At 39.5% G+C, this 22,352-nt stretch overlaps 1 protein-coding gene across 1 annotated transcript in view; it reads left to right on the top strand.

Moving 5' to 3' along the window:
• HORMAD2 (HORMA domain containing 2) overlaps positions 1–21,098 on the top strand; it is a 68,788-nt gene extending 47,690 nt beyond the window's left edge. Inside the window, exon 11 of the mRNA XM_068563447.1 lies at positions 20,994–21,098. Coding sequence (XP_068419548.1) covers positions 20,994–21,098 — 105 coding nt within the window. The remainder of the gene's footprint in view (positions 1–20,993) is intronic.
• Positions 21,099–22,352: the final 1,254 nt, after the last annotated feature.

Below are 22,352 nucleotides of genomic sequence, written 5' to 3'. Positions count from 1 at the left end.
TAGCCTTTCTTCTAAATCAAGATATGATAGACTGGACTTTTGTTTAATTCTAAGCCAAAACGTTCCCAAACTCCCACTGCATTCCTGGGAAGTCCTAAATGCTGTTGAGTGCCCTCTTGGCCATGTCTCATTCCTTCAGGGAGTCAAACACGCTCCATCCGTACCCTCTTGGAGACCATGAAAAGGGACCACGGTCTCTGTGACTGTTCCCACCAGGTGGGTCCAGATTAACTTTACAGTCCACTTACGAGGAAGCTAACAAGGCTCCTCTGTGAGTGTTTGAGCACACCTTACAAAACTGCTGATGACCTCATGAGCCAAAGAAAGCAGGTCTCACATTGTGGACTAAGCCTAAATATTAATACTACTTTATATTTATGTAGTGTCTTTTTTCCAAGGAGCTCCAACCTCTTTACAGACATTATGTCATTAATCCTCAAAGCATTGCTGTTTGGTACATGGCAAATATTATCCCCCTCTCTTTTTTTTTTTTTTTTTTTTACTGTGATGGAAACTTGCAAGTCAGTGATGGAACCCAGCCCCCTAGTTCTCAGTCTTTGCACTATACCGTGAAAATAACCAGATGAATAATTTTTCAAGCTTATTCATTGCTTCTTGGGTGGGATTTGAGAGGATGTCTCAGTTTGTATGCATTTCAGTTTTCAGTGCAAGTTTGTAGCTGAAATTTGAAGCAGAAGACCGTTACTGAATGTATAATCTCACTTATCACTCAGAGATCCCGTATACTTCTCATACCCCAGGATAAGTTAGATTTTTAAAAATCCCTATGCCAGTTTAGGGCACATTTCATTTATAGCAACCACATATTCACCAAAATTAGGCAATGTTCAACTAGATACAACCAATTTGTATTGAGTGATTAACATGTACCAGATACTGTGCCAAACATTTTCAAATACATGATCTTATTTTACATATATGATATCCCATGAGGACCTGTTAGATTAAGTCTTATGTGTATGGAAACAGAGTGGGGCAAGAAAAAAAAAGGTACTAATAGAAGTATGGCCTCAGCTGCCATGTCCCTGCCTCCAACCTCCCCTCCCACCCCCCAAACAAAAGAGTTCAATTAACTCTAATTCCCTTAGTGGAAATCCCCAGCGTAAATATTTCCACAAAAAGGGAAAATGTGGGTGAATTCTAAAAACCACTAGGAATTAGCTCAATACCCACCAAAAAAAAAAAACAAAACCCAACAACTTAAAAGATTGGTTTCTGCATAGTCACCAATTAATGCAAAGCACAGAGAAGAGAACAAAACACAACAGTGTCTAATGATAAGTATTTCTTGATTTCACTTGGTTAGACACTTCCTAATCAGGAATATTCGAACCAGGAATTATGAACTATGGTGGCATAATTTTAAACACAAAAATCAATTTCACATCTCATTTTTTTATTCTTTCATGTGACCCACCGTCGTATTGTTTTCCAAATTGGTAGATGTCTTTATGCTGCTGAATTAGATAATGGCAGTGAAAAGAGAGATGCTGGGGGAAAACAGAAAAACTCTTCTTCTAAAACAAGGAGAAACGTTCAACTTTTCATCATTAAATCTGAAAGCCTCAGAGTAAAAATGTGCCAGATGCCCTGCAACAATACTACTATTCCACCCTGTTCTCTGGCCCAGCTTGATTTGAAATAGCCTTACATTTCTAAATAAATAGTATTTAATTTGAGACTGAGCAGCCCTACCCCATTATGGAAAATCTTTATAGGTTGGAAAATATGTACAGTATGTCATACTTTAGGTATATAATCTAGCCATATTCTGTAGCATAGCTATACTGCAGTTTATACTCAACAACCTTGGGTTTTTAAGAAAATGTGTCCATATTTTAAATATCTGTTTTTTTCTTGTCATAGGAAATATTAGCCAAAAGGAATATCCTGTATCCCAAGTAAAAATTTAGTGATGCGGAAACTTAGAAAGTGGTAGTAAAAAAAAAGTGATGTTTGCCCTACCAGGGTTGCCATGCATGGTTGTATTGATTGTGCACAATTCCAGGGGGGTACCTAAAACATAGATAGCAATGTGAATGGCGCCCCCTGGAGGTGAGCAACGCCTGGCCGTTCCGATTTAATTAATTAGTAAAGCTTTGGAAAATGTTCATGGTTTTTCTCAGATTCACAACAAAGACGAGTTGTAAGCTGCAGCGGGACTTTTATTATTCATCCTTATGTTTTTGTGTGTGTGCAGGTTCTTAGTTCTTCCTCTCCATATTGGTTTTTTTTTTTTTTTTTTTTTGGCTGCGTTGGGTCTTCGTTGCTGCACATGGGCTCTCTCTAGTTGCGGCAAGCGGGGGCTGCTCTTTGTTGCAGTGCGTGGGCTTCTCATTGCGGTGGCTTCTCTTGTTGTGGAGCATGGGCTCTAGGCACGTGGGCTTCAGTAGTTGTGGCACTCGGGCTCAGTAGTTGTGGCGCACGGGCTTAGTTGCCCCGTGGCATGTGGGATCTTCCTGGACCAGGGCTCAAACCCGTGTCCCCTGCATTGGCAGGCGGATTCTTAACCACTGTGCCACCAGGGAAGTCCCTCCATATTGGTTTTAAAAGACTTCCCTACTGACTGAGCTTCAGCACACTGGTCTGGCATTCTCCCAGCTCTAGGTTTTCATGAGTCAGGGAAAAACATGTGCTGTTTTGAGAAGAAGCTCATCAGACGTGCTCAACCAGCCCTGGGCTAATTTTTGAAGTCCCTCCCCCCATTTGCCTTCTCCCTCTACATTCCTACAGCATCCTGCTTGTACCTTTATTTAGCCCTAACTTCCTCTTACCTGTGTTAGATGTTGGTTAGAGTTCACTGTTTCTACATCTGTGTTCCTCACTACCTTGAGACACTCTGCTGCCCATCCCTGCCGTGTCATCCTGCTGTTCCCATCACCACCACAGCACTTAGCATGGGACCTTGAATCTCTGCCTTCCTGACCCTCCTTGTCACCCTTCTACAGTTTGGTTCTCTTTCATTTCCTTTAGTCAGGAGGAGAACATGTGGTCTCCAGATGGGGAAGATAACTGGAGACAATGGGAAGAAAGCCCACCTCCATCTGATATGAGACCAGGAATGACCCTGCAGATAGGTCGGTTACTTGGTCACAACCCTCCACTTCCTCATCAGGCCAGGCCTGATCCAGCTTTAGTAAAACAATTTGAAGAGGGTGATATTGTGAATTTTATAGCAGTTTAAGTTTTTTAGTGGTACAGTTGATTTCAAAATGAAAACAGAAGTTTCTGGAGGGATGTACAAGAAACTGGTAACAGTGGTTGCCTTCTAGGCAGGGAATTGAGTGGCTCTGGGGTGGCAGGGAGAATCTCACTGTATACCTTTATTTTACATTTTGAATTTCACACTATGTGAATGTATTAGTTATTGAAATAGATAAATAAAATCAAGAAAAGGGAACCAGGCAATTAAGTAACTAGATGTGAACTGAATGGAAAGTTCTGTTAATTATAGGAAAGGATTCAAATATATTAAAAAATAAAAGTAGATCAGAAGGAGAGGTATGATTATTTTCATTTTCTGTTAAAAACTTTGAAAATGTTTCACTGTTGGCTGAAAAAGTAAAATAAAAATTAAGGTTAGGTGTCTGTCCCTCATATAAAACTTATCCTCACTCTAAACGCTCAACTACTTCTTTTTAGTTTTTTTTCTTTTTTTCTTCAAGTGAACTTAGGGCCAGTTTAAAGTGAAAATCTGACTTCTTAGTGAATGTATCTTTGCCACTCTGCCTCCACCTTGTATGGAAGAACTGTTCAGGGGATGCCAGAGTTCTTAAGTGTCATCTGCTTTGACCTCTCCTTCCTGCCAGCAAGAGTAGGCAGTTATGACCCGAGGTCTGGATGTCACACCCATAGAGATCTTCCATCTCAGACAGTCTTCATACCAGAGTGGTCTTTTTCTGTCTATTTTATGGGGCCTATCTCTATAGTCATTTCTGTACTTACAGTTATACTATGTTCCTTTCAACACCTGCTGAAGCACTTTATAGAGACTCAGACTCAAGCAAATGACCTACATAGCAAGTCTATGAGAAGCAGGGTATCACATTTCCAATTCTGTAACTATTATCTGTTCATCTCTTTTTTGAAGAATCAGCAAACCTATGTCAAGTTTAGTACATCTAATAACATCATCATATCATTGCCTGTAGGTTTCCTCCTACATGCCACAAACCAAAAACAACTTTTTCATTTTTATAATTACTTCAAGTATGTGCTTGAGTGTGTTTATATGTGTTTTATATGTCTACCTTTAGCTACCACAGAGTTAACAGTTAATTACTCAGACATTTGAAGGTAGGAAAGTAGCTGACATTTTTCTATTGAAAAGTATCTAATAATAGTTTAGAATATTTTATAACTGTAAAACGTAAGCCAAACAAACTTTAAAGTTTTTAATGTTCTTTTATTAACTTTCCAGTTAACAAATTAAAATAGTTTCTTAATAAAGCTTTCATCACATTGAAATAAAGGAAAACAAAGAGATAAACCATGTTGATTATAAACACATCAGTTCATAAAAGATATAATTTTAACAGAATAAGCAAACTAATATGGAACTATATTTTTAATATAACTTTAATTATATAAGTTTTACATGAATACATTCTCACAGATAATTCAAACACTAACAATAAGGGTATTCTATACCACTGATTTTGTATTTAAAACACACATACATACACACACACATACACACACACACACACACAAGATGTACTGACCAATATGGTAGCCACTAGCTATATGTGGCTATTAACTACTTGAAATGTGGCTAATTTGAGTTGAGATGTGCTGTAAGTGTAAAATACATACTGAATTGTAACGACATAGTATAAAAAATGTAAAATATCTCAGTTTTTATGTTGATTACATATTGAAATAATATTTTTGATATACTGGATTAAATAATTATTAAAATTTAATTTCATCTGTTTCCTTTACTTTTTAAAATGTACCTACTAAAAAATTTTAAATTTTATAATTGTGCCTTCTATTTCTATTGGACAGCACTATATACATGTATAGGTATGTATGTATATATAGTATACATACATACATATATACATGCATTATATATACACACATATATGCATATATTTGTGGATTTTTAAAAATTTATTTATTTTTGGCTGTGTTGGGTCTTCATTGCTGTGAGCGGGCTTTCTCTAGTTGCAGTGAGCAGGGGCTACCCTTCTTTGCAGTGCGTGGGCTTCTCATTGCGGAGGCTTCTCTTGCTGCGGAGCTCGGGCTCTAGGCACACAGGCTTCAGTAGTTGTGGCGCGCGGGCTCAGTAGTTGTGGCTCGCAGGCTCTAGAGCGCAGGCTCAGTAGTTGTGGCGCATGGGCTTAGCTGCTCCGCGGCATGTGGGATCTTCCCGGACCAGGGCTTCAACCTGTGTCCCCTGCGTTGGCAGGCGGATTCTTAACCACTGCCTCACCAGGGAAGTCCCTGTTTGTGGGTAGTTTAAAAGCATAAATGGGATAATATCTTTTCCTGAAACTTGCTTTTTTCACTTAACATATGTCTTAGAGATTTTTCCTTGTTGGTATATTTAGATTAACCCCATTCTTTTTAAATACTGCATAGTATTCCTTAGTAGTAAAGTGCTCTAGTTTGTTTCAATTTTCTGCTATTACTGGAACATTTAAGTTGTTTTCACTTTTCCTTAGGAACATTGTTTCAGGGAATGTCCTTGAACATGACTCTTTGTGTGCATATGGGGACTTTTCTCTAGAATAGATGACTAGAATAGATGTGCATTTGAAATTTTTGTAAATCCTCCAGATTGTCCTGTTCAAAGGACGTTTTCCTTCCAGTTTCATCTTTTTTTAAATCACGTGCCACTTTTTATTTTTCACTGAGGTAAAATATATATAACAGAAAATTTATCATTTTAACTATTTTTTAAGTGTACAGTTCAGTGGCATTCACACTGTTGTGTAAGCATCTCCAGAACTTTTTTCATCTTCCCAAACTGAAATTCCATACTAATTAAACAGTAACTCCCCATCTCTCTCCTCAGCCCCTGGCAACCACCATTCTACTTTCTGTCTCTATGAATTTGACTACTCTAGGTGCTTCATATAAGTGGAATCATACACTAGTTGTTCTTTTGTGACTGGCTTATTCCACTTAGCATAATGTCTTCAAGGTTCATCCATGTTGTAGCATGTGTCAGAATTTCCCTCCTTTTTAAGACTAGATAATATTCCATTGTATGTATATACCACATTTTGTTTACCCAATCATCTATCTATGGACATTTAGGTTGCTTCCACTTTTTGGCTATTGTGAATTATGCTGCTATTAACATGAGTGTAGAAATATCTGTTCAAGTTTATGCTTTCAGTTCTTTCGGGTATATACCTAGAAGTGAAATTGTTGGATCATATGGTAATTCTATTTTTTTTTAAATTTATTTATTTATGGCTGTGTTGGGTCTTCGTTTCTGTGCGAGGGCTTTCTCTAGTTGTGGCAAGCGGGGGCCACTCTTCATCGCGGTGCGCGGGCCTCTCACTATCGCGGCCTCTCTTGTTGCGGAGTACAGGCTCCAGACGCGCAGACTCAGTAATTGTGGCTCACGGGCCCAGTTGCTCCGCGGCATGTGGGATCTTCCCAGACCAGGGCTCGAACCCGTGTCCCCTGCATTGGCAGGCAGATTCTCAACCACTGCGCCACCAGGGAAGCCCGGTTATTCTATTTTTAATTTTATGAGGAACTGCTATACTGTTTTCCATAGCAGCTGCACCATTTTACATTCCCACCAGCAATGCACAAGGGTTCCAGTTTCTCCACATCATCTCCAATACTTGTTATTTTCTGGGTTTTTTTGTTTGTTTGTTCGTTTGTTTTAACTAATAGCCATCCTAATGGGTGTGAAGTGTTATTTCACTGCGGTTTTGATTTGCATTTCCCTAATGATTAGTGATGTTGAGAATCTTTTCATTTGCTTGTTGGCCACTTCTGTATCTTCTTTGGAGAAATGCCTGTTGAGGTCTTCTGCCCACTTTTTAATCAGGTTGTTTGTTTTGTTGCTGTTGAATTGTAATACTTTATATATTCTGGATATTAATCTCTTGTAAGATATACAATTTGCAAATATTTTCTCTTATTCTATGGATTGTCTATTCCATCTCATTTGTAGTGTCCTTTGATGCACAAAAGTTTTTAATTTTGATGAAGTCAAATTTATCTATTTTTTCTTTTGTTGCTTGTGTTTTTGGTGTTATATCCAACAAAGTCTTGCCCAATCCAATGTCATGAGGCTCCCCCCTACATTTTCTTCTACGAGTTTTATAGTTTTTAGCTCTTATGTTTTGGTCTTTGATCCATTTTGAGGTGGTATAAAGGTCCATCTTCATTCTTTTGCATGTGGATATCCAGATTTCCCAACACCATTTTTTGAAAAGACTTTAGTTTCCGCATTGAATCCTCTTGACATCCTTGTCAAAAATCATTTGACCTGGGCTTCCCTGGTGGCGCAGTGGTTAAGAATCTGCATGCCAATGCAGGGGAGACAGGTTCGAGCCCTGGTCCGGGAAGATCCCACATGCTACGGAGCAATTAAACCCATGCGCCACAACTACTGAACCTGTGCTCTAGAGCCCGTGAGCCACAACTACTGAACCCGCGCACTGCAACTACTGAAGCCCGCGTGCCTAGAGCCCATGCTCTGCAACAAGAGAAGACACCGCAATGAGAAGCCCACACACCGCAACAAAGAGTAGCCCCCGCTCGCCACAACTAGAGAAAGCCCGCATGCAGCAACGAAGACCCAACACAGCCAAAAATAAATAAATAAAATAAATTTACTTTTTAAAAAACTCTATGAGAAACATTAAAAAGAAAAAACTCATTTGACCATATAGGTGAGGGTTTATTTCTGGGCTCTCTATGCTATTCCTTGGTCTACATGTCTGTCTTTATGCCAGTACCACATTTTGATCACTGTAGCTTTGTTGTAAATTTTGAAATCTGGAAGTGTGAGGCTTTCAACTTTGTTCTTCTCTTCCAAGGTTGTTTTGGCAATTCAGGGTCCCATGAGATTTCATATGAATTTTAGAACGGATTTTTCTATTTCTGCAAAAAAAAAACGTCATTAGGATTTTGACAGGGATTGTATTGAATCTGTAGATTGCTTTGGGTAGTATTGACATCTTAACAATATTATGTCTTCCAATTTAGGAACACAGGGTAACTTTCCATGGTTTCATCATTTCATACTTGCTTAAGAAGGTTTTTACAGTGCTAAAGCTGTAAACAAAGTTTTCCATATTTTCTTCTGATAAGTTTTTCTACATTTTCTTCTAATGAAGTAGTTTTGCTTTTTACTTTTGGCTCCCTAAGCTAGCTAGAGTATTTTTTTTCCTGGTGTGAGAAAGTTTTCCCATTGTGTTGGTACCACTTGAATTGTCTACCCTTTCCCTGCTAATCTGAATGCCACTTTTATCATAAATTAAAAACCCATAGATATATAGGTTTTTATACTTGCTATTCTATTTTACTGTATTGATCCATATGTCTATTCCTATATTACTGCTATTGTGTTTTAATTACTCTACATTTATGTTTTGCTGTCTGGATGGGCAACTCTTTTTCCCCTCATAGTTCCTCTATTTCAGTATTTGAGAGATTTTCCTGTGTATTTTCACTTCTAGACGACTACTAGAATCATCTTAATAAGTTCCAAAAGACATATTTTTGGGATATTGATGGGGATTGCATTGGTTTGATAAAATTATCTTGGGAAAACTGTGTCATTTTTACAATAACAAGTCTTTGCATTTTGAGGAAAATTTATTTCTAATTTCTGTATTCCTGTTATCACCATGGTCCCTAGGAAACTTGTTTGCTTGCATTATATAGATTGCCTCTGTAAAGCAGTTCTGTCCAGTAGAACTTCTGTGATGATGAAAATGTTCTATATCTGTGATGTCTGATATATGGTTGTTTATTCAGCACTTGAACCCACATGTGACTTTTGAACACTTGAAAAAGCACCCACATATGACTTTTGAACACTTGAAATGTGACTAAAGCAACTGAGGAAGTGAATTCTAAATTTTATTTAATTTTGATTAATTTAAATTTAAATGGTCATGTATGGCTAATGGCTACCACATTAGACAGTGCAGCTTTAGGCTGTGTGAATAACTATGTAATTGAATACTTTTGTAGGTAGTAGAGGTAGGTAGCAAAAGAATTACTGATGTGAGACACCACATAAAGCATTGCAGAGAGTCTAAAGATCATAATACTAATACAAATGAATTCCTAAAGAACAGAAAACCCTGTCCCAGGTAAAGGACAAATTGTTTACAAATATTAATACTGTCAGGAAAACTTAATTACAAAAAATGGGCTGTGGGTATTCGCTCAAGAAAGAAAGCTCATATTAGATTAAAGAAACAGGAAAGGCTCTGTGGATGAAATACTTTTAGAGATTGATCTTGAAGGAATTATTCAAAATTTAAGAGAGCAAGTAATAGAAGATTTCTGTATTCTGAAATGTGGAGGAAATAGAGAACAGGGAAAAGAATGAGGTGTGTTTGGGGAATAACTGTATTAGTCTCCTAGGGCTACTGTAACAAATTACCACAAATTTAGTGGCTTAAAACATCAGGAACGTATTCTCTCACTAGAGGCCGGAAGTCCAAAATCAGTGTCACTAGGCTGAAATCAAGCCATACCCCCTCTAAAAGCTCTAGGGGAGAGTCGGTTCTTTGCTTCTTCCAGCATCTGGTGGCTGCTGGCGTTTCTTGGCTTGTGGCCACATCACTCCAGTTTCTGCCTCAGCGGTCACACTGTCTTCTCTTCTGTCAGTATTCGAATCTCCCTCTGCTTCCCTCTTATAATAATATATGTGCTTATATGTAGGGTCTGCCTGGATAATCCAGGATAATCTCTTCATCTCAAGATCCTTAATCACATCTGCAAAGACTGCAGCCCCCCACCCTGTGCCTTTTTTGCCAAATAAGGTAACATTCACAGGCTCCAGGGACTAGGACATGCACAATCTTTTGGTGGCCCATTTTTCAGCCTTTCAAACCACAAGGATCCAGTTTGGCTGGAGTAGGGATACCTGTGGCAATAGAGATGATAACAGCCACCAGTCACTAAATGACTCGCACATATGAGATGTACCAGGTGCTCTATCTGTGCTATTTCATTTACTCATTACAAGAACTCTGTGTAGGCATTAGGAAATGAGAGAGGAATCTAGGGTGACTGTGTTTTCCACCTTTGATGACTGGGAAATGGTGATTAACAGAAATTGAAAAGTCATGAGGAAAAACTGGTTACAAAGGAAAATCAATGAACTCAGTTTTGGCTTTAGTTTGAGGTCCCAGTAGGCTATGCCCAAAAATGGTCAACCGCAGATAGAAGCCTAGGAGCCCTACGTAGAGTTCTGACAGCCTCTCCTGCAATTTCCTACCTTTGTTTTCCCGTTTGGGTTGAAAGCAAATTATAAGGAGCACTAAATTTGAAGTCAGAAGACCTGTGTTCAAGAATTCCACTTACTAAATGTGTGAACTGGACAAGTCATTTCACTTCTCTGAGCTTCAGTTTCTAAATCTGTAGAAGAGGAATAAAAACCCCCTTCCTGTCCACATAGTTATTGCAGGAATAAATGACATAACATTTGTGATGTTCTTAGCACAGTCTGTTGTAAGCCTTCAAATGTTTGTAAAAAGAAGAGCAAAAATTTTAATATGTCAAAGTTAAATATTTTAATTTGAAGGTGATATATCTTAAAGTTATCTGGATTCTAAGCCATAACTATTAGTTTTGAAAGTCCATTATTGGCTCCTTTCCCATTGTCCATACTTTTATCACATAAGTGTCTTAAGTGCCACCCATGACAGTTCACTCCCTTTCTAAACAGATGACATAAACTCTACTTCATAGAAATAATTAAGGCCATCAGGTATAGATCATTCAACTTCCTGCCCCCCTATTTAAAGATGTACCTGTATCTATATCCACGTTTACCACCCTCCTGCAGACCTCAAGTAATAGCCCGTCTTTTATCCAAAGTGAATACACTTTCTACACGTGCTCCTGATGCCGTGTCCTCCATCCTGAGCTCCAGGTCACATAGTCAGTGCCCTGGTGGACATCGTCATTTGGATATCTCACCTCCAATTCAGAATCTTGAAAACAGAGTCAGTTATTTCTCCATCCATCCTCCCCACCTTGTTTCTACCACCCACCTCCTTAGCTTCCTCTGTTTCCCATCTTTGTCAATGGCATTACCAGAAACCTGGGTAATTCTTGTCATTTTTTACTCCTTTCTTTCTTTTGCCACCTCTGTGCCCATTACAATGAATGGCAAAGATATGTTAGGGTTCAGGTTCAGGCCTTCATTCTCTCTCTCCTCGGCCCTCTGCCGCATTAGCCCTCTCCTGTCTAACCTCACTGCTACTCTTGTTCTTGCTTGAAGTAGCCTCATTGCTTCTTGTCACACTCCTCCCCAGCTCACCCCTCACAATGCTGCCATAGGGACTTTTCTAAAACAAATCTGCTCCTAGAACCCTTCAGCGGCACTCCACTACAGTACAAAGTCCAAACTTCGGAGAATGACATTGTCTGACCCAGCCCACCACCCTATGCCCTTCCTGTTAGTCCCACTGAACAATTTCCAATTCTCCAGGAGTATTCTGCTTTATATCCCCGTCCCTGTGCTTTTGTCTTGAATGTTCTCTCTGCAAGATCAGTCCCTAATGCCATTTGCCTGGTGAATGTCTGCTCATCTTGCAGTACTTAGTTCAAGTTTCACATCCCCTTTGAAGCCTTGCCAGGCCTCCCCAGGAAGAGCTGATAAGATCTTTTTGGAACCTTTACTGTACCCTATACGTGACTCTATCATTTCATCTGTAGCCAGTTTGTTTCCTCGCCATAATCTCTTTAAGGACTTGAAGTATGTCTTGATCAGCTTTGTGTCTTTAGTGCTCAGCACAATGTCTGACACAGAGAAGATGCTCAAAAACATTTGTTGAATAAATGAATTAATTATAGAACTTTAAAGCCATATGATGCCTTAGAAAATATAGAGGAAGGCAGAACTGATATAATAACTTTTAGAGATTAATGGAAATATGTGATTATGACTCTAAGGAGAATACATATTTACCTCCCAAATAGAGATAAACATGGTCCAGAACCCTGGGCATAAACTGCAGAAAATCAAGAAAGTAAGTTAATGGGCAAACTCTTCATAAATCTCAGTAAAACATGAGACACTTCCCAACATATCAGAGAGTTCACAGCTCTACTGGAGTTGGAGGTAAGCATTCTCTTTAGGTATTTGGTTTCTTACTGCTCATTCATCACAATGTTATCACGAGGTCCATTTATGCTAATAACATTTATTTTATAATTGCTGTTGATCTACCTTTCATTGTACAAAAAAGATAAATGTTAAGGGAAAGGATTCAAAACTAACATCACTGCTATAACTTACTTATAGGGGCACAGACCCTCTCTGAACCATAAATTTCCTTGATCTAGGAACTTCTTTCTAAAGAAAAACGTTTTGCCATACCTGACCTGACAATTTTGAAGTAAGCAAAAGTCACTGCACTCTCACCCCAGGCACAGAAAGTACTCACGATATTTCCTGGGTGTCTGGGGCTGCCCACCCCTTGGTCCCCCACACAGATCTACCTCCTAAAGCAAAGCACACTGCCCTGAACTGCTTTTTCTATATTTATACTTACCTGTCTTCTTCCCAAAGCCTGTGAGGCCCTGCTTTCAGCAGGCTGCCACTCAGAGACCATTTGATAAGTTCATTTACACTAACATCATATTGAGTAATAATTTCAGGGGAATTTACATTTTTAACAGGAGTGTGTTGGATATATAACACCTCACCCTAAGAGCCAATCTAATGAAGGGACATTTCTCACTGTCCCATATACCTTCCGTGTCTTTTTATGACTTAGTGTCTTTAAACATGCTGAATGAACCTTCCACCTAGAAGGACCTCTCCTACCCAGCCCCATCTCCAGTGCGGTGAACTCCTGCTCATTCTTCAAGACCCAGCTCAACGTCCCTCTTCTGCTAAGGAACCTTCTCTAAATTCCCCAGGCTGAGCTGGTCACTCCCTCTTGATTTTTATAAAACTTTGCATACTTGCTGTCTCAATTTCTTTAATTTTTTATGCATTCTCCAACGACTTCAAGGTGACTTGTGCCCTGAACAATCCAATGCCCCTAGTAACCTCCATGTGGCTAAATCAATTAGGCATATTTCAGTCCTTATCTTGATCTCTCAGCAACACCTGACACTACTGACCACCACCCTCACCTCTTTCATTTTCTCTACTCCTTCTTCTTAAAACTCTCTTCTCTTGGCTTTCGTTGTAGGACAGTCTGCTAGACTTCTTTTCTCTCTCTCTTTCTCAACCTTCTTTGTTGGCTCATCTTCCACCTGATCTCTAAATGTTGGAGTTCCTTACGGCTATGTCCTGGCCCCTTTCCCTTCTCATGCTCTGATCTCTCAATAAGCAATCTCTTCCACACCCATGGCATTAATTAGCCTCCATATACTGATGACTCTTAAATTTACGTGTCCAACCCAGACTTTTGTCCTGAGCTCCAGATTTCCACATATAGCTGCCGATTCAATATGTCTACTTGGGTTTTCTCAGGTACTCCAAACACAGCAGGTTCAAAACTCTCATTGTTCTCTCCCTGAGACAACAGTCCCTCCATCCATGAAGTTAGCTAAACCAGAAACTAGGAGTCATTATTGACCTACCTACCTCTCCTTTACCACTGTATCCAGTTGATCATCCTTCTGACTCTACCTTCTAAATATTTCACTCTTGACTTCTCTCCATCTGCACTGATATCCAAGTTATCACCTGACTACTACAGTAGCATGACTCATCACCCTGCAACCACTTGATGCCTCCAATACCTTTCTATACAGCAGGCAGAGTGCTCTTTGAAGACAGATTCATTCATTCATTCATTCATTGAAAAAAATGTATTAAGCCCCTTCTAATGTAAGTTGTGACCAATACAGGCAGGTCCCTGATCTCTTGGAACTCTATTAAGAGCATATGACTGGGGTACCTAACTTAATTGGAATGGGGGTAGGGAAAGTTTCTTTAAGGAAATAATTTTTCAGCTGAGATCTGAAGAATGAATAGGAATTAATTAGGCAAAAAGAGGGCTGGTGTAGGGGAAAGAGCTTTTTCAACAGAAGGAATATCATGTGCAAAGGTCCAGAATCAAGACAAAGCAAGGTATGAGAAAACTGAGAGGGCAGAGAGTGAGAGGAGATGAGGCTGGTACTGCTGGGCACAGCCAGGCCCTGAGGGGGGGTGGCTCTAATTGGGAGGTATTCAGGGGGTAGGTGCCCCCTCAAATGGCCCATCACAGTGGATGAGTGTGGGAGTGGGAGTGGGAGCAATTTTCTAAGGAATGAGTGCAGAGCTTTCATCAGGGTTTTATAGCCAATCTGTGACCCCTCTCCTTCCCTAGAAGTATAAAGAACCACTGATGGTGTATGAAAAGCCAAGGCAGGAACTTTGGACTTTGTCCTAAAAGTAGTGAGATGCCATTGGAAATCATTAAGCCAAAAAGTAACATGGCCAGATTGTAAAATCTACAGGGCAGGAATTTTTATCTCGTTTTTTCACTAATGTGCCCCAAGCACCTAGAACAATACCATGCACAGAGCTGGCCACTCATTAATAATTGTTGAATGAAGGAATGTCTGTTATGTTGTATTGCATTATATTGCAATCATGTGCTTAATGTCTCTCCCTTATAAGACGCAATCCTTGAAAACAACTGTGTCTTATTCATTTTTATATTACTAGAGACATGGTATTTGTGCCCAGCACAGTGCACATTCATTCATTCAGCCAATAATTTAAGAGCACCTACCAGATGCCAGAAACTGGGAATACAAAAATGACTAAGATATTGTCACTAACCTCAACGAGTTTATACTCTGGATGAGAAGACTGGTAAGTAGGCCTGATAATACCATGTAGTAAATGTTACAAAAGGGGTAAGAACAGAGCACAGCCAGGGTGTCAGGGAGGCCAAGAGACAGAAGAAACTCCAGGGCAGTGATGAAGAAGAAGCAGAGCATGGGAGTGGGCACCAAAAGCAAAGTCCAGAGGGGAATGAGCAGGGCCCATTTGAGAACTGCAAGTGGCCAAGGAAGTCTGGAGCAAGATGAAACTGCAGAGATGGGCCAGGGCCATAAAGAGTCTGGACTTTATCCTGAGAACAATGGGAAGTCATTAATGGATGGATGGCGAATCAGTAGAGCGATGTGGTCAGATTTAATAAAAGACTAATTAGGCTCCAGCCTGGAGAATGGATTGGAGAAGCAGTAATAGCAGGAGTCTGAGACCCAGTAATTGGGAGAGATGATATTGGCCTGGGCTAAACCAGAGGCAGTGGCAATAGATAAAAATGGATGGATTCGAAAGATATTAAGGAGGTAGGATCAACTGGAATTAGTGATTAGTTAGATGTTAGATGTTAGGGTGAGGATGATGGAGTAGCCATGGACGACTCCCAGGTTTCTGGTTTTTTTTTTTTAACATCTTTATTGGAGTATAATTGCTTTACAATGGTGTGTTAGTTCCTGCTTTATAACAAAGTGAATCAGCTATACATATACATATATCCCCATATCTCCTCCCTCTTGCGTCTCCCTCCCACCCTCCGTATCCCACCCCTCTAGGTGGTCACAAAGTACCAAGCTGATCTCCCTGTGCTATGTGCCTGTTTCCCACTAGCTATCTATTTTATATTTGGTAGTGTATATATGTCCATGCCACTCTCTCACTTCGTCCCAGCTTACCCTTCCCCCTCCCCATGTCCTCAAGTCCATTCTCTATGTCTGTGTCTTTATTCCTGTCCTGCCCCTAGGTTCTTCAGAACCATTTTTTTTTTTTAGATTCCATATATATGTGTTAGCATATGGTATTTATTTTTCTCTTTCTGACTTACTTCACTCTGTATGACACTCTCTAGGTCCATCCACCTCACTACAAATAACTCAATTTCATTTCTTTTTATGGCTGAGTAATATTCCATTGTATATATGTGCCACATCTTCTTTATCCATTCATCTGTCGATGGACACTTATGTTGCTTCCATGTCCTGGCTATTGTAAACAGAGCTGCAATGAATATTGTGGTACATGACTCTTTTTGAATTATGGTTTTCTCAGGGTATATGCCCAGTAGTAGGACTGCCGGGTCATATGGTAGTTCTATTTTTTAGTTTTTTGAGGAATCTGCATACTGTTCTCCATAGTGGCTGTATCAATGTACATTCCCACCAACAGTGCAAGAGGGTTCCCTTTTCTCCACACCCTCTCCAGCATTTGTTGTTTGTAGATTTTCTGATGATGCCCATTCTAACTGGTGTGAGGTGATATCTCATTGTAGTTTTGATTTGCATTTCTCTAATGATTAGTGATGTTGAGCATCCTTTCATGTGTCTGTTGGCAATCTGTATATCTTCTTGGAGAAATGTCTGTGTAGGTGTTCTGCCCATTTTTGGATTGGGTTGTTTGTTTTTTTGATACTGAGCTGCATGAGCTGCTTGTATATTTTGGAGATTAATCCTTTGTCACTGCTTCGTTTGCAAATATTTTCTACCATTCAGAGGGTTGTCTTTTCGTGTTGTTTATAGTTTCCTTTGCTCTGCAAAAGTTTTAAGTTTCATTAGGTCCCATTTGTTTATTTTTGTTTTTATTTCCATTTCTCTAGGAGGTGGGTCAAAAAGGATCTTGCTGTGATTTATGTTATAGAGTGTTCTGCCTATGTTTTCCTCTAAGAGTTTGATAGTGTCTGGCCTTACATTTAGGTCTTTAATCCATTTTGAGTTTATTTTTGTGTATGGCGTTAGGGAGTGTTCTAATTTCATTCTTTTACATGTAGCTGTCCAGTTTTCCCAGCACCACTTATTGAAGAGGCTGTCTTTTCTCCATTGTATATTCTTGCCTCCTTTATCAAAGATAAGGTGACCATATTGTGTGGGGTTACCTCTGGGCTTTCTATCCTGTTCCATTGATCTATATTTCTGTTTTTGTGCCAGTACCATATTGTCTTGATTACTGTAGCTTTGTAGCATAGTCTGAAGTCAGGGAGTCTGATTCCTCCAGCTCTGTTTTTCTTTCTCAAGATTGTTTTGGCTATTTGGGGTCTTTTGTGTTTCCATACAAATTGTGAAATTTTTTGTTCTAGTTCTGTGAAAAATGCCATTGGTAGTTTGATAGGGATTGCATTGAATCTGTAGATTGCTTTGGGTAGTATAGTCATTTTCACAATGTTGAGTCTTCCAAACCAAGAACATGGTATATCTCTCCATTTGTTTGTATCATCTTTAATTTCTTTCATCAGTGTCTTATAGTTTTCTGCATACAGGTCTTTTGTCTCCTGAGGTAGGCTTATTCCTAGGTATTTTATTCTTTTTGTTGCAATGGTAAATGGGAGTGTTTCCTTAATTTCTCTTTCAGATTATTCATCATTAGTGGATAGAAACGCAAGAGATTTCTGTGCATTAATTTTGTATCCTGCTACTTTACCAAATTCATTGATTAGCTCTAGTAGTTTTCTGGTAGCATCTTTAGGATTCTCTATGTATGGTATCATGTCATCTGCAAACAGTGACAGTTTTACTTCTTTTCCAATTTGGATTCCTTTTATTTCTTTTTCTTCTCTGATTGCTGTGGCTAGAACTTCCAAAACTATGTTGAATAATAGTGGTGAGAGTGGACAACCTTGTCTTGTTCCTGATCTTAGAGGAAATGGTTTCAGTTTTTCACCATTGAGAACAATGTTGGCTGTGGGTTTGTCATATATGCCCTTTATTATGTTGAGGTAATTTCCCTCTATGCCTACTTTCTGGAGGGTTTTTATCATAAATGGGTGTTGAATTTTGTCAACAGCTTTTTCTGCATCTATTGAGATGATAATATGGTTTTTCTCCTTCAGTTTGTTAATATGGTGTATCACATTGATTGATTTGCATATACTGAAGAATCCTTGCATTCCTGGGATAAACTCCACTTGATCATGGTGTATGATCCTTTTAATGTGCTGTTGAATTCTGTTTGCTAGTGTTTTGTTGAGGATTTTTGCATTTATGTTCATCAGTGATATTGGCCTGTAGTTTTCTTTCTTTGTGACATCTTTGTCTGGTTTTGGTATCAGGGTGATGGTGGCCTCGTAGAATGAGTTTGGGAGTGTTCCTCCCACTGCTATATTTTGGAAGAGTTTAAGAAGGATAGGTGTTAGCTCTTCTCTAAATGTTTGACAGAATTCACCTGTGAAGCCATCTAGTCCTGGGCTTTTGTTTGTTGGAAGATTTTTAATCAGTCACAGTCTCAATTTCAGTGCTTGTGATTGGTCTGTTTATATTTTCTGTTTCTTCCTGGTTCAGTCTTGGAAGGTTGTGCTTTTCTAAGAATTTGTCCATTTCTTCCAGGTTGTCCATTTTATTGGCATATAGTTGCTTGTAGTAATCTCTCATGATCCTTTGTATTTCTGCAGTTTTACCTTGCTCCTTCATCTGCTGTGTGTTTCTCTGTCTTCTCATTTTGCTTAACTTACTGTGTTTGGGGTCTCCTTTTCGCAGGCTACAGGTTTGTAGTTCCTGTTGTTTTTGGTGTCTGCCCCCAGTGGCTAAGGTTGGTTCAGTGGGTTGTGTAGGCTTCCTGGTGGAGGGGACTAGTGCCTGTGTTCTGGTGGATGAGGCTGGATCTTGTCTTTCTGGTGGGCAGGACTGCGTCCAATGGTGTGTTTTGGGGTGTCTGTGACCTTATTATGATTTTAGGCAGCCTCTCTGCTAATGGGTGGGGTTGTATTCCTGTTTTGCTAGTTGTTTGGCATAGGGTATCCAGCACTGTAGCTTGCTGGTTGTTGAGTGGAGCTGGGCCTTAGCATTGAGATGGAGATCTCTGGGAGAGCTTTCGCTGTTTGATATTACATGGAGCTGGGAGGTCTCTGGTGGACCAATGTCCTGAACTCGGCTCTCCCACCTCAGAGGCACAGGCCTGACACCCGGCCAGAGTACCAAGACCCTGTCAGCCACATGGCCAGGTACGTGGAGAGTTTCTTGCCTTTTGGGAAGTCTGAGTTCTTCTGCCAGTGTTCAGTAGGTGTTCTGTAGGAGTTGTTCCACATGTAGATGTATTTCTGATGTATTTGTGGGGAGGAAGGTGATCTCCACGTCTTACTCCTCCACCATCTTGAAGGTCTCCCTCAACTCCCAGGTTTTTAACTTGGACACCTCCAGGGGAATGCTTGCCTGGGTGGCTTTGGCATCAAAGGTGCAAACTCAGCCAGGTGGAACACACCTGAAAAATGTTTCTCAAATGTTGCTTTCTATGGATAAATTTGTTGGTTTATATAGTTCAGAATATGGACTATTATTGATCTGTGTTAGGAAGTATCCCCTGACTGATCACACACTTGCTTTTGAACCCACTAGTTTTCTATAAACCAGTGAGACTTCCCAGACCTCACTGGTTGCCTTGAGATTGTATACATTATTAAAGATGATGAACTTACTGTAATAAAATTACAGCTCTGAAACTTGTAATAAAACTCTGGTTTACTTTTGAGCAAAGAAGAAAAAGAGAAAAAAACTATTAAACCATCAGACCAACTTGTACACCCATCTTGTTTTCTTCCCAGTGTATCCAGACTTGATAGAAGTGAGGATAATTTCATTTGAATAGAAAGCATGCCCAAGCAACATTTTTTAAAAAGCTGAATTTTACCAAGTACTTTTTCTTACAGCTACACTGTAACAAATTCATCTCCTAGATGAAGAAGTTGGTTTTTGTGCTTTGGGTTTTTATGTTGCTATTTCCTTTCCTTTAGAGCAGACCATTTCAAACTTTGCATATCTAAGCAAACCAGTTACTTGAAGAGCAGCTCTACTTATATTCTCAGAGTTTTACTGCTCTGTATAGTCAATGTCTTGGTTTAAGCCAAAGGGAATTTGGTTTAATGTGGTTTCTGAGATCAGAAATTCAACTACTTTCTAAAACGAAAAGTTAGTGATTAAATTAGCCATTTGTAGACCCAACCTTTGGTTCTAAATGGTACTTAAATGCTTTAATGACATTTCCACTATTTTGTAGTAAAAACATGTCAATAATAATAACCTGTATCTATAACAAAAGAAAAAAAGAATAATGTTGGAACCTCTACTAGATATTCTAAGTCTTGCTTAAAAATATATATCTTATTCCATTTTCCTCCAAAGAAAGAACAGAGAACATGGAAAAACCTTTCCTCCCATCTAGTGGCTGGAAAATATAAAAATGCCCTCCATGTGTTTCTTGGAATTCCAGGCATTAGGGATCGTCTGACATCTGGTTGTTCACTCAGTTAAGCAAATATAAATTCTAAAATATTTACCAAAGCTGAGCCCAATGGAGAAATATATGTGTATGATGACTCACTAATCAACTTGTCTTTAATCAATAACATATAAGTCTCATCAAGCAGAAAGAAGGGCCATGGTCCTTCCTAATTCATTTATCTGAACCTATGATTAAAAAAAAAAAAAGATAAGGCTGTATGTTTCTGCTAACTGAAAAGGGACTTCAGTTCTATTTGCCTCTAAACCAGCCAGTGCCCTAGATCTCTCCTGACCCTTAATTGCCCCTTGTTGGCCCCACACCTTGACAACTCTTCTCTCAAGAGCTGGATGTGCTGAATTCACTAAAGAGAGCCAAGAAACTGTCCCTGAAACTGGCCGCCTCCAGGGGCCTCAACTCCTGAAACTTTGAATTCCAGACTCTGATACTGGCAGCAGGGCCTCTGTGCAGGGCTAAACCATCCCACAGGAAAGCAGGTTTAGATCGGTTATGCAGCAAGAGGGATTAATGCTTGGTCTACCTGTCTTGTATATGCCTTGTGCAGACGTCAAAATCTCTGCTGAATTGTGCCTCTCTCTGGTGATTCTCACAGATTCAAAGAATGAATTTTGTGTACAGTCAGCAAAGTTCTGAGAGCTCCAGGAAGAAGAGGAAGGTCAGCGAACCAATGAAAGTCTTCAGCCCTGACAGAAAATGAAAGTTAGATGCCTTTGCTACTTTTATTCTAAAATAAGTTTATTTTGCAACAAATATGCATGAAGTGTCTTAGTAGGAAAGTAAGTTCCTATCACCAAAACCTTTTACTAAATTTGTTGCTCAATTTTTTGAGTCAGTTTACTAAGTGCTAAATTACTGGGTAGGACATGGGTTCACTTTGCCACAAGGAAACAGGGTCACCAGGGCTGCTTTGGGACAGCATTACTTCAAGGCTGAGTTAGAGATGAGACACCCTTTATGTTTGTAAAAGAACCACAGCAGCCATTTTGAAAAGAAATAAGCTGTTGTTCTCAAAGGAAAGAGGGTTTTCTTTGCATAATTAAACTTCCCAGGTACTTAGACTACTGTGAAACGTTTTAACTTGTTGTAACCTGTGTGCTAGAATCCCTCTTTAGCTTTATTAAAATTCCCACAAAATTGCATAGCATGTGTGTGGTGGTGCTTATCCAGGTGTGATTTTTGTGTTAACTTCAATCACGAGGTTGATCAGCTAAGTGTTGGACCAAAACGTACTCTCCCTGTAGAGTTCCTCAAAGCTGGTCCTCCACCCTGTTCTGCTGGCCAGCCCGAGACAGGACTAGGCTGCAGTGCAGGAGCCTGGCTCCCTTCTGAAGGCCCATGTTAAATGCTTCTCCCAAAACTTCAGTTTATCAGTCTGTAACCTGCAGATGATGCTACTAGCCCTCTCCTTATCCTGGAAGAATTTTGATAGACTTAATGATTAGTATCAGATGAATAATAAATGACGAAGTGTTATTTTTATTATTTATATAACATGAAATTTAATAATTTTCTTTAAATGGATAGGACCAATAAGTTAAATGTTATAAGTGTGTGTGCTTTCTGGTTAAATAAAGCCAAAATACGAGGTATTTTTTGGCTCATCTTTTTTTTCTTCATTCAGATCAGTGTAGAAAGGACATCAGTACCTGGAGTGCTTGTTAAAATACAGATTACTAGGCCTGCCTCATTTCTACTAATCAAAATCTCAAGGGGTGGGCCCTATGGAAAACTCCCTGGGTTCTAATGCACACAAAAGGTTGAGAACCCAGGACCCCTGATCCAGGCTAAAAGGAGACTCTCTGGGGCTAGACATGCACTTTAGCTAGCAGAAGGCTGTCGGTTATAACAGAGAAAAATCTGAGGGATCCTGCCTGTCCAGCACTACCTTTTGTGAGACTCTCATCCATTTCTGATTGCCCATAGGAAGCCTCCAAACTGGGGTCTTGAATTG

This window comes from Eschrichtius robustus, chromosome 14 (genome assembly GCF_028021215.1).
Source record: "Eschrichtius robustus isolate mEscRob2 chromosome 14, mEscRob2.pri, whole genome shotgun sequence".
NCBI lineage: Eukaryota > Metazoa > Chordata > Mammalia > Artiodactyla > Eschrichtiidae > Eschrichtius > Eschrichtius robustus.
Note: the sequence above shows the minus strand (reverse complement) of the source record. Positions and strands in the feature narration are given on the sequence as shown.